The following is a 12,600-nucleotide window of genomic DNA, read 5'->3' on the forward strand; positions in this document are numbered from 1 at the left end:
ACTTTATCTTAAATAAACTATTCTACCCCAACACTAGGACAATGTTATCCAAAATTCAATTCATTCTTATACCTAGTACCTTTCACTTTAATTTAAACCTACCTTAATCTCACAGTATACAAACTTCTACACCGGAAATTATTTTCTACTTTTTTTTTTATAATTCCAGTTTAATTATACACTTTTTTAGAATTATTTTTATTTACTCGTCCATAACAATAATTACAACTGAAGGAACCAAACAGACAATTGCTCTAAGATTTATTTTTAAATTAAATATTTGTTTAATGTTTTTTTTCTTTTGTCGTATAATACTCAATTGATTTGAAAAGAATGGGAGAACATTTTTATAAAAAGAAACACTTGAGTTATTTTTGAAAAATTGTTAACAACATTGACTAAAAAAGTTTCACTTATCAAGATAAGCAATGAAGGAAAATGAATTGATGTCAGATCGAATAAAAACACGCAAACACATACTTAGACGTAATCATTAGTATTTACCAATTATATTAACTATATCATTAGTTAATATAGGATTTCCATCGTCCAGCATGAAGTTTATAAAATCAGATATTTGTAAGTAATTAAACAGTAACTGAATAACAAATACTTAATGAATTCGATAAATTCAGTAGTAATAATAAATTAATTAAATAAATCCTAATACTGTAAAAAGAAAAAGTCTGTCTATATATATATATATATGGAAGATTTTAAATACATTAAATGTGAATTTGAAATATTTAATCAACAATACATAAAAGATTAATCCATAATTAGGAATGGGAGAAGAAAAGTAAATCTAAAATCTCCCTCGCAGGTTGTCTGAAAATGAAATGGTGGGCACGAAAAGTAATAATAATAAAAAGCAAAACACTCTCTCTCCCTAGAAAAAATGCAACACTTGTAAGCACTCTCACTCTTAAAAGGACGCCCAAAAATAATGGCGGTTGCGTTGTGATTGATTGGAGTAGGGTGAGAGAGAGAGAAAGGAGAGGAGGGAGGGTAAAGCTATAGTAGTAGCATGGCCACCAAGTTAGAAGTAGAGTAGTAGTAGTAGTATAGCTTGAACATGACCATGACTACAAACCGTAACCATAAAAATAAAGCACAACACACAACCACTGCTACTTCCCATTTTTTCATTACCGGAAATGAAATGAGCCTAACGCTGACTCTCCATTTTCTACTCCTCACCCAACCTTCTCACCTCTCTGTCAATCACTCTTCCCTTAACCTCTTTCTCTTCTTGGATTCGCCGCTCTTTTTCTGAGATCTACGTCTTTTCGGCTTCTTCCTTTCTTCTCTTTCAGCCTCTCTCGCTCTTTCAGATTGTTGCTAAATTTGGCACTCAGACCACACGTGCGTTTCCAGGGACTCTGTTCTGTGTAATGAGGACTTATGTTCAGGATTGCAACCTGGGGTGTTCGGGGTTTAAGAGAACCGGAATCGAATGAGACGTAAAACAATCGTCTTTAGTTGTCACACTGGTTTTGGTTGAGTGTGTAAGGGTGGGAATCTCTTGGGTAATTACTGGATTTTTGTTGGGTTTTAAGAAGTTTTATAAACTGGGACAAAGATTACTCAGAATGTTATTCTGCAGTGGGAAAGAAGGAGGAGAGGACAAGGCTTGGTTTGTGGTGGAAGTTGTTATTTTGTGAGAATTTTGTTGCATAATTGGTAGTGTTGTGATTGTGGACTCAATTTTGAAGTTACTGATTTGCCTGAGACTTTTTTAGCTCAAATGAGACTTTCTTCAGCTGGTTTTAGTCCTCCGCCCCAGGAAGGTAACCACTTTCTTCCTCCTCTTCTTCTCTTCTTTCTCCTCTCCTTCTTTCTCCTTCTTCTTTTTCTTCTTCCAAATTTCATTTCTTCTTGGTTTTCAACTTTTCTGAAACTGGTTCTTGCAACCTTAATCCCTGGTGGATTAAAGTGTGTTCTTTGTGTTAATATGACTAGCCAAGCCAATGAAGTCTTTTGTACTTCTAACATGGCTGGTGCTAATGTTGAGGTGGGGGATGTGGAAATTTAACTATCTGGGCTATGATTTTCTCTTGTTTATTCACAGCTCAGAGATCAGAGAAAAACTTAATTTGGTTTTGGGATTCGGTTATTGGTATGAAGATCTTGGATTTGGCCTGAGTATGCCAAAATGAGTTTGTTGGTGTGGGCTCTTGATATTACTTCATATTTGATGACATTGGGGTGAGTTTTGCAGGGGAAAGGCGAGTTCTAGATTCAGAACTTTGGCATGCATGTGCTGGTCCCCTTGTCTCTTTACCAGCAGTTGGTAGCCGCGTGGTATACTTTCCACAAGGTCACAGTGAACAAGTGAGTAAAATATATGATGTTTGATTATTGTATTGCTACTAGCCTTGTGGACATTGTGGTAACATTCTCTTACCAGTGTTGAGAATAAAGTAATAATGCGAATCTTGTGTTTCTGGGCATGAGGATGCTCTCTTGTCTCTTGTCTCTGTCTCCGTATTGCTTCTAATTTGGAGGATGGGGTGGGGTTTACTGTTACACTTTTGTTTAGCAAAACCTGTTTTTTCTTTCATTCTGGGGAACCATGTGTATATTTATGCTTAACTGGTGTTCCCAAGCTCAATTCTTTAGTCTTGAAATGTTGAAGGCTAATGAAGTAACTTCACTTACCTCCCAGAACCACCACATGAACCATCTCATTCAAAACTTTATCCTTCCTTTTCTGCATAAATTACGAGCACAAGTATATCCTAACTCTGCACTATTTTTTTTGCTCAGGTGGCTGTGTCGACCAACAAGGAAGTGGATGCTCATATCCCAAACTACCCAAGCTTGCCTCCTCAACTCATTTGTCAACTTCATAACATGACTATGCATGTACGGATTGCTTGCTTGTTTTAGTGAGATGATTGGTTTGTTTTGGCCTTTGATTGCTTCAATTTTTACCTTGTTGGATCCTGCAGCTTCTTTGCCTTTATTATCTTTTTGTTTATTTGGTATTCAGGCTGATGCAGAGACTGACGAAGTGTATGCACAGATGACCTTGCAACCTCTGAATCCTGTACATGATTCTGAAATCTCTATTGGTTACTGGTTTTGGAGCTTTTAGAGTTGTGGTCATTCTTCAGCTTTTAACTATGTCTGTGTTTCAGCAAGAGCAAAAGGAGGCATACCTTCCAGCTGAATTGGGCACTCCTAGTAAACAGCCCACAAACTATTTCTGCAAAACTTTGACTGCAAGTGACACAAGCACTCATGGGGGATTCTCTGTACCTCGCCGTGCAGCTGAAAAAGTGTTCCCTGCATTGGTAAGCCTTACCATATTACATGAAGTCAACCTATTTATCGAATCTGGTGATTTCCTGGGTCTTATATTTATAGTTGCGATCTTGCAGGATTTTTCTCAGCAGCCTCCTGCTCAAGAATTAATTGCAAGGGATTTGCATGGTAATGAATGGAAATTCAGACATATCTTCCGCGGTGAGTTAAAAAGCTGGGTTTCCGGCAACATAATTGCAAAAGTGTACTTTTCCTTTCAGTCCGAGACTTCTATGTTCAGTTTTTGTGTACAATGTTTGAAGTTTGTTTTTATTTCTTTTCCTCTGTAGGTCAGCCCAAAAGGCATCTACTTACCACTGGGTGGAGTGTCTTTGTGAGTGCTAAAAGACTTGTTGCTGGTGATTCTGTGCTGTTTATCTGGCAAGTAATTTAATTGTTTCCTCTCTCCAGAGACTGTTTGCTGCTATTTTTCTGAACAGCATTAATATTACTCTGCATCTCCACCTCGAAGTTTCTCATAAATTCAATGTTGACCTTTGGCTTTTTTGGCTCATTGACTTTTACCCCGGAACCAGGCCGTGTGACTTGCCTGTCATTTGGCCATTTGAAAGAACATATCATTATACTGAAAAGAAAAGTGAAAACATTCTCATTGACATGTGGGTCAGACTTTAAGATGTGTGCTTGCTTGTTATCTCTTATATCTGTTTACTTTATTAAGATAATGTGCGAGAAATGTTGACTTTATTACTATTATGTGATATGTTATCTTGTATAACGGGCATTTTCTTGTATAGGAATGAAAAGAACCAGCTTCTTCTTGGGATCCGTCGTGCTAATCGACCACAAACTGTGATGCCTTCATCAGTGTTGTCAAGTGATAGTATGCACTTGGGGCTTCTTGCTGCAGCAGCTCATGCAGCAGCAACAAATAGTCGTTTCACCATTTTCTATAATCCACGGTATAAGTTGTACATTTTTGCACAACTTTGAAGTCATGGAAATGTTTGCTTTAATTGACTACTTTTTTTCCTTATAATTTCAGTGCTAGCCCATCAGAATTTGTCATACCCTTAGCAAAGTATGTTAAAGCTGTGTATCATACTCGAGTTTCAGTCGGTATGCGGTTCAGGATGCTGTTTGAAACTGAGGAATCAAGTGTGCGACGGTAGGTTTTTAGAACTTTCATTTCTCCCTGAAAAGATAAGATTGGGAACCTGAATATTATGAAGATTTATAATGACCTAAAGAATAATAATCATATTATGAACATGAAGCACAGATATTAGATTTTTGACTTTCAAGTGTACTTGCTCTATGCTTCAATTCATTAAAAAAAATGTGAGGGCTTTGATAAGGTGTGAAAAAATGTGCCTAAGATGTGATGGTGTGTAACAGTAAGGCAATACTTGTATCATATTTATCGTGGCTAGCCAAACATTAGTAAATGCTACTCTAAATTATGATGTTTACAATGAAATGAATGATATGTAGGTTTCATTGTGTGTTTGATCAAACCTCTGATCCTTAGTATGGTCCTAATGGGTAAAGAATAAAAACAGCTTGAGTGTTTGGTTGAATAAATTTCTCATTGTCAGAGAAGATATGACTAACCATAAAGTTGATGATACTTGTTTTTATTGTAATTATGTATTACTGTTGTATGTTTCTTGCGCAGATATATGGGTACAATAACTGGCATTAGTGACCTGGATTCTGCCCGGTGGCCAAACTCACACTGGCGCTCAGTTAAGGTTTGTGATGAAATACTATTGCCTTTTCATTCCAGCTTTCTTATTATACTGGCCTACATCTTTCATCTAAAGTGTAAGGCTTTGAGTTGGATTGCAGGTTGGCTGGGATGAATCTACTGCTGGAGAGAGACAACCTAGAGTGTCTCTATGGGAAATTGAGCCCTTAACTACGTTTCCTATGTATCCATCTCCATTTCCCCTTAGACTTAAACGACCATGGCCTCCAGGACTGCCTTCATTCCATGGTGAGCTTCTTGCCTGCCAGCTAGGGGGTTTGACTGAAATTGTTCGCCTTTTTTTTTAAAATAAAATCCTAGCTAATTAATTTCAAAGACTTTCGTTTACGTGTGGGTGGAAACTCATTCTCCTTGCTCTCCGGATTTTTCTTGCTTAAAATGGTGACAGGTATAAAGGATGATGATTTTGGCCTAAATTCATCTCTCTTGTGGCTCCGAGACAGTGATAGGGGGCTTCAGTCTCCTACTTTTCAGGGAATTGGTGTTAATCCTTGGATGCAGCCTAGATTTGATCCCTCTATGTTGAATATGCAAACAGATATGTATCAAGCTGCTGCTGCTGCTGTTCAGGAGATGAGGGGTTTGGATCCTTCCAAACAGCATTCTGCTTCCGTACTTCAATTCCAACAACAGCAGAATTTCCCAAACAGGACAGCTTCTTTTGTGCAGGCGCAGGCCCAGATGTCGCAGCAGCCACAACATCAGCAGATTTTTGGAAACAATCAAGAGAATCAACATTCACCACAATCTCAGCTGCAAACTCAGGCTCATCTTCAGCAACATTTACAACATCAGCACTCATTTAATAGTCAGCATCATCATCAGCACCAGCAACCACAACTACGGACACAGCAGCAACAACAACAACAGCAACAAGTAGTAGATAATCAGCACATTTCTAGTGCAGTCTCTTCAATGTCTCAGTTTGTTTCAGCTCCTCCACCTCAATCACCACCTATGCAAGCTATCGCCTCCTTGTGCCAACAGCAAAATTTTTCTGATTCGAATGGGAACTCTGGGCCTACTATTGTTTCTCCCCTGCACAGTATCTTGGGTTCATTTCCACAGGATGAAACAGCTCACCTACTGAACCTTCCCAGAACAAGCTCTTGGATTCCTGTTCAAAATTCAACTGGGTGGCCTTCAAAGCGTGTTGCAGTGGATCCTCTTCTTTCTACTGGAGTGTCTCAGTGTGTTCTACCTCAGGTGGAGCAGCTAGGGCAGCCCCAGAGTACTGTGTCTCAAAATGCTATTACTTTACCACCTTTTCCTGGTAGGGAGTGCTCCATAGACCAAGAAGGGAGCAATGATCCTCAAAATCATCTCTTATTTGGTGTTAATATAGATTCATCATCCCTTCTCATGCCTAATGGAATGTCAACCCTTAAGGGGGTTAGCAGCAACAATGACTCCTCGACCATGCCATATCAATCTTCTAATTATCTGAATACCGCCACAGGGACTGATTCTTCATTGAATCATGGAATAACGCCCAGTATTGGCGGTGAATCAGGTTACCTGCAGAGTCCAGAAAATGCTGGACAAGGAAACCCACTGAACAAAACCTTTGTGAAGGTAAGCTTTTCCAGCAGGATTATATCTTTTTAAACAGTACAAATTGGTCATTATTCATGACTTACGTACATTTTCACTTAACTTTTTGGATACAGGTTTATAAGTCAGGGTCCTTTGGAAGGTCACTGGATATCACTAAATTCAGCAGCTACCATGAGCTGCGAAGTGAACTTGCTCAAATGTTTGGCCTTGAAGGCGAGTTGGAGGACCCTGTGAGATCAGGCTGGCAGCTTGTATTTGTAGACCGAGAGAACGATGTTCTTCTCCTTGGTGATGGCCCCTGGCCGTAAGTCTCCTATTCTGCTTAACATGCCTTATTCTTTGTTTTTCTTCCTTTTCCCTATAAGCACTGCACATTTTGAAAAGTAGAGAAAGTGAGGGACTTATTATGAATAATATGGTAGTTTTTATGTGAAATATAAACTAATCCTTTTTAAATTATGAAACAGTATAAACTTGCATTTAATTGCCTTTTAGCCTTTCACATGGTGATGACATTTTTATGTTGTGAATTTAAGAATCTTTATTTTTTCTAAATCAAATGATTGAGCCCTTTTTCTGTTCATATTTGACGCATGCCTAATGTTATGACAGGGAATTCGTAAATAGTGTATGGTGCATAAAGATACTCTCTCCTCAGGAAGTGCAGCAAATGGGGAACTCCGGTCTTGAGCTCTTGAACTCGGTTCCAATTCAAAGGCTCTCTAATGGCATCTGTGATGACTACGTGAGCCGTCAAGACCCAAGAAATTTAAGCACTGGAATAACAGCTGTGGGGTCTTTAGACTACTGAAATCATGTGACTGTTAATAGTCTGCACTTCTTCTATAAAATGTAATATTATTACCCTTACTTCTCAACCCTTCTTGTACGGTGAGAAGCAGTTGCTTAAATGTAGTTTATATAGCCTACAGCCTTTGGATTTTGTTTTCCTGTTTTTTTTTTCTGCTAGGACCATTCATAAACTAATACTGTAACTATATGGCATCTAGTCATTGTGCTAGCTACAATATATACGATACTTAATCCGTTAGGGAATCAATGGCTTGGATAGTTGTCTTAGCTTGTACGGTTGGCTAAATGTTTGGGGTGCATTATGGAGCACAGTGGGCAATGGAATGGAGTGGAGGTGATGTTGAACTTGTTGTCACCTTTAATGAGTTTTGGTTGAAATGTTTGGTAGAATCTATTATGATGTAGGAAAGATATTGAATTAAGAGGTGCAGATGGCACTGGTGATGATGTTGGAGTACTTGACTTGGTTGAGTGATGGATAAACGCATTTGGGAAAAGGAGGTTGTGTGACCCTTAGAACATGAAGAGGACACCAAAGCCATGTGATGTGTCTCTCTGATCACACAGGGATGGAAAACAAATCACCATGTCCTTCTATTAATGTTAAAGTGGCCCGCTTTGTCGTGTTCTTGGTTTTGGACATGCACCCTTTCACCTCCTCTTAATGTTTTTGCCTCATCAATCGCAAAGTGAAAAAGCTGTGTGCATTTGTCCATTTCGATCTTGCTTAATCAGGCTTCTTTTCATGCTCTACTGTCCCAAGTGTTTGGAATATTGTCTAAGTTCATGTTTCATGGAAAACATGCATAAATGACGTTACCTCCTTAATAGCTGCTACTATAACTTCAACTTATCGGGACAATCATTGTTACGATTGAAAAAAGTAACCACCAGATAAATTAATTAATTAATTAATAATTTCTGCCAATTGATTAAGGAACATACACGTAAGTCTATTCTTAATTTTGTTTTACTTATCTTTCTCTTTATTATGTTTGGTACAAAAGTGACCTAAAATTTAATGAATACCGGGCCCACTTAAACATACCATACGGTGTTATCGATCGTATGCTTATATTAACGTGGATATAAGATTAGAAAATTCTTACGAGATTTATATACCTTATTAATAACTTGATTTTTAAAATGTATATTGTGCAACGTAAAGTAAATATCCCCTTTCACAAATGCAATAGCATGTAATGCAGGAAGTCAACATGAACAACAAACGGATTGATAACTGTTCATTATTGTTTTCAGTGGTATCTTATTTTAATTATGTTTATCGGTAAAAGACAAATCGATAACTCTTTTTGCATAATATACTGGACACAATTTTACCCGAACCCATGAAATTCATGTTGTTATACGTAATAATTGAAAAAAAAAATTACATGGGATCCATATCCTTTTCGAGGTATATAGTACAGAGCGAAATCTGTTTGCATAATCAAGTTTCCATTTTATACGAGATCGGAACAAAATCGAGAGTACAGTCCGAAAAAATTTACGTATGAAAAATGATTCTTTACTGCGAACATGTCCTTACATATATGTTGGGGAAAAAAAAAAAATCTTAGAACGTGTTGATGTCGGCAGATATGACAGTGAGAAGAAGATAACTTCATTCTGATGCCGTACAGTGGCATAATTGATTTAATGATTTTAGGTTTTTAAAAAATTGTTGAAAAGAAAATGGAAGGCGTGAAGAAGAAGAGCTTTTTTAAGTTTTGGCAGTGGGTGAATAGGTAGGTTCCCGAAGTGGGAAATGGGTGATTAAAGAAGTTGGAGTTGAGTGTTGGTTAGTACTATTTGTTTTTGTGCATGTGTGTGTGGGGCTGTCTTATTTGTAGGACCTTTTTTCTGGGTATGGAATGGTGACCAGGTAGGGCACTATCCTCAATAATAATACCATGCCATGCCATCCCAACCACCCCAACCCCACCCCACCTTTTTTTTTTTTTATTATTATTAAATTTTTTATTTCTCCATTCATTCTTCAACTCACTCTCTTTTCTTTTTTTGTTTCTTCCGACTCACTCCACTCTCTGCTTCCCTTCTGTCACCCACAATATGACCAAAAACGTTTCTACCAACACGTGCACATACCTTTCTCATCAATTTTTCCCTTAACCATCATACAAACTCTTATCTAAAAAAGTTTCAACTTGTGTTTATCTTCACTTCTTCTTATGAGAGTGACTAAACTATAGGGAATTCCCAATCTTCAAAACTAGTGAATGAAATTGTTGTGATATGTAACGAGTGTTGCGTACGAGAGGTACCAAATTTGGGTACGGAGTAGCTTAATTAAGTACCAATAATTTGCTCTTCCTCTCTCCTTCAAGGCCCGAACATGTTCGTTACTTTCCGAATGTCAGCTAATCTGTACTACAAACAGATACAATTTCGGAATCATTTCAAAAAATTATTTTATTTTTATAAATATTTTAGATAATTAGTTATTTATCTTAATAATTATTAAAGAAATTACACCCAATGGTTTGTATACTTGGGTGCATGATGTCCCCATTCATGTGCGATTGTATTTTAAAACTCTGTAAATTGCTTTTTACACCTCTGTAAATCATTTATGCATTTATTATTGTTGTAGAATGACGAAAATGTTCTCCGAAATCCATTTCAAAATGGGAATTCCAGGATTTATAATCCAAAATTAATAATTGATTATTCTAGACTGTTCTTTCACGTAGTAAGATTTTACAAGATAAAGTTTTCAAAACAGTATAAAATATATTTTGCAATGCACTTTCTAGAAAATAAATTATTATGAACATAAGTTTAGTGGTTCGAGGTAGCCGTCGAACTTAACTCCATTTCTATATACAAAGTTTATTCAGTAATTTGCTTTAGTTCAAAACTATGAAAACATTTTTCAGAGCATTCAAGTTAAATATCACCCTATGGTTGGTAATGACATAAGAAATATTCAATGAAGAAGAGAAACTAACACAATTAAACTACATAGACACATTAAATAAAAAAAATATATATAAGAGAGTAAGATTTTGGTTACATTACTATATATATATATATATATATATATATATATATATATAAACATTTAAAAAATAATTTTGGTTGTTTTGGAAAAATGCAAGAATCCATTGTAGAGATGTAAAATCAACTGTGGGCATGAACCTAAATTTATAAGGCCTCATTAGCCTAATAGCTTGGGGATTCTTGGGCCACAATTCTAAGAAAAAACTGATATTTTAGTTTTTTTTTTTTTTTAAATTACACAAATCTGACTCATCTATAAAAAAATTTATGCTGAATTTGAGGTATTACAGTTTTGAAATTTTAAAAGGAGTTTGATAATGTAAAAAACATTTGAAGCAACTTAATCCATTAAAATTTTAAATATATTGAGCAAAAAAATAAGTTAAAAAATAATGAAAGTCAAAGTTGACTAGATTTGAAACATTTAATTGACTAAAAGTATCAAAAGCTGGAAACTAGACATAATTCAAACTCGATAAATAATTTCATGATCAGTTCCAGATTTTATTGTTTTCCTTTTACATGGGCTTGAAAAGAAGTGGAGCAGGCCAACGGGCCGAAACATAGTTTGGGCTTTGAAAGGAATGAGAGAGACTCTAGGGTTAGGGTTTATGAGGTGCCCTTCCATTAGTTTTACATTATACAGCATATTTGGTTGCGCCTCTGTTCTCTGCCACCGCTGTGTCTATCGCAACCATGGTGATTCCTCATCCCCTATTCTCAATCATTTATCTCTTTTCGTTGTTTTTAAGTTTCAGCTAATGCCTCTGTTTTTAATAGAATCGAGTTTCTAAACAATGTTGTAAAACCTATTTCCGTCTCGAACGATTGGGTGCGAAGAAGCTAGGTGGGGTTAGTGATAGTATAGCGTTATCGATTTGTCGGTGTGAGGATATAATTAGGTTTAGTAATTGGTAATTATACTCCCATTCAAGGCTTTCTTTTTTCAAAGAGTTTTATCTCTCTCTAATTTCGACGTTGGTAGTTGATTATGCTTTGGCATCTGTATGCGAGTAAACATTCGGTTAGGTTTTGGATCTAATGCGTTTCGGTTTACTAGTGGTTTGGGGATCAATTCATTTAGGGTTATCTGTTCATGCTTTGAAATTGCTGTTAATCCTCGTGTGGTACTTCCTATGCAGCCTAAGCAAATTCACGAGATTAAGGACTTTCTTCTCACAGCCAGAAGGAAGGATGCGAGGTCCGTGAAGATTAAGAGGAGCAGAGATGTGGTTAAGTTCAAGGTTAGATGCTCCACGTACCTCTACACACTCTGTGTGTTTGACCCAGAGAAAGCTGATAAATTGAAGCAGTCACTTCCTCCAGGTTAGTAATGGAATTTGTAGTTTGTGATTGTATGTTTATCATAGTGTGGAGTACCAGACATAATGCCAACTGTGTTATACCCATACCCAATTGCGTAGTATTTGGTTTATGGAACATGCATTTCTTTGAGCAACTATATTTTGAACTGGTTAATTGTGAGCAAGTTTTACATGCTTGTATGGGCGCTTATGTTTTTATATTATTTAAGTTTGTGTTGGATGATCTAGGTCGTATATTGCCCTGCAACTTATATTTCTGTTGACGATTTTCAGGTTTGAGTGTTCAAGACCTGTAAAGGAAGCGTATGAGAGATATCAAGGAGAAGATTTTCTTTGATTTTTCTCTAAAGTTTATTTCTCTGTAATTGGAGCTTGAGATTGAGTTTGTCTTTTATATTTGGAACGATGATAGGACTTGATTGTTTGGAGTTGTTTTGGAGAATGAAACTTTAATTATGTCTAATGGAATATTTTTTTGCTATGCAGCTATATGTATGGATTTATTGTCTGTTTTATTTTTACTTTGTTTTCAGTTTTCAGTCAGGCTACAACCCTACTAATGTGTGTGTGTGTGTGTATATATATATATATATATATTCCTTTTAGTGTTCTTGGCTCATGCATTAAAGACGTGGGTAGAGATCAATTAGTTACTAGTTTTATCAATCAATCATCTCATCTTTAATATAAGATTTTATATTTTTAATTTTAAATGGAAGATCACCTATAATATTTTCTTTTTCCAAATGAAAATTTTGTTGCAAATGTGAGTAAAGAGTTCTAAATTTTGTTGCATGTATTTAATTGAGATGTCTTGGTAAAAAGTATACCTTGATTGAT

At 36.3% G+C, this 12,600-nt stretch overlaps 2 protein-coding genes across 2 annotated transcripts; both read left to right on the forward strand.

Moving 5' to 3' along the window:
* The first annotated feature begins 921 nt into the window (after positions 1–921).
* LOC106775725 (auxin response factor 6) lies at positions 922–8,160 on the forward strand. The gene is made up of 14 exons (XM_014662881.2): positions 922–1,790; positions 2,222–2,334; positions 2,770–2,868; positions 2,996–3,052; positions 3,144–3,299; positions 3,387–3,471; positions 3,600–3,690; positions 4,068–4,232; positions 4,316–4,438; positions 4,949–5,024; positions 5,122–5,269; positions 5,430–6,616; positions 6,712–6,902; positions 7,211–8,160. Exons 1-14 carry the CDS (start codon positions 1,748–1,750, stop codon positions 7,407–7,409), a joined length of 2,733 nt encoding a protein of 910 aa, XP_014518367.1. The 5' UTR covers positions 922–1,747; the 3' UTR covers positions 7,410–8,160.
* Positions 8,161–10,980: 2,820 nt separating this feature from the next.
* On the forward strand, positions 10,981–12,251 carry LOC106775352 (60S ribosomal protein L38). The gene is made up of 3 exons (XM_014662464.2): positions 10,981–11,134; positions 11,578–11,761; positions 12,034–12,251. The coding sequence occupies exons 1-3, from the start codon at positions 11,132–11,134 to the stop codon at positions 12,054–12,056; spliced, it is 210 nt and encodes a 69-aa protein (XP_014517950.1). The 5' UTR covers positions 10,981–11,131; the 3' UTR covers positions 12,057–12,251.
* The last annotated feature ends 349 nt before the right edge of the window (positions 12,252–12,600 follow it).

This window comes from Vigna radiata, chromosome 10 (assembly GCF_000741045.1).
Source record: "Vigna radiata var. radiata cultivar VC1973A chromosome 10, Vradiata_ver6, whole genome shotgun sequence".
Classification (NCBI taxonomy): Eukaryota; Viridiplantae; Streptophyta; class Magnoliopsida; order Fabales; family Fabaceae; genus Vigna; species Vigna radiata.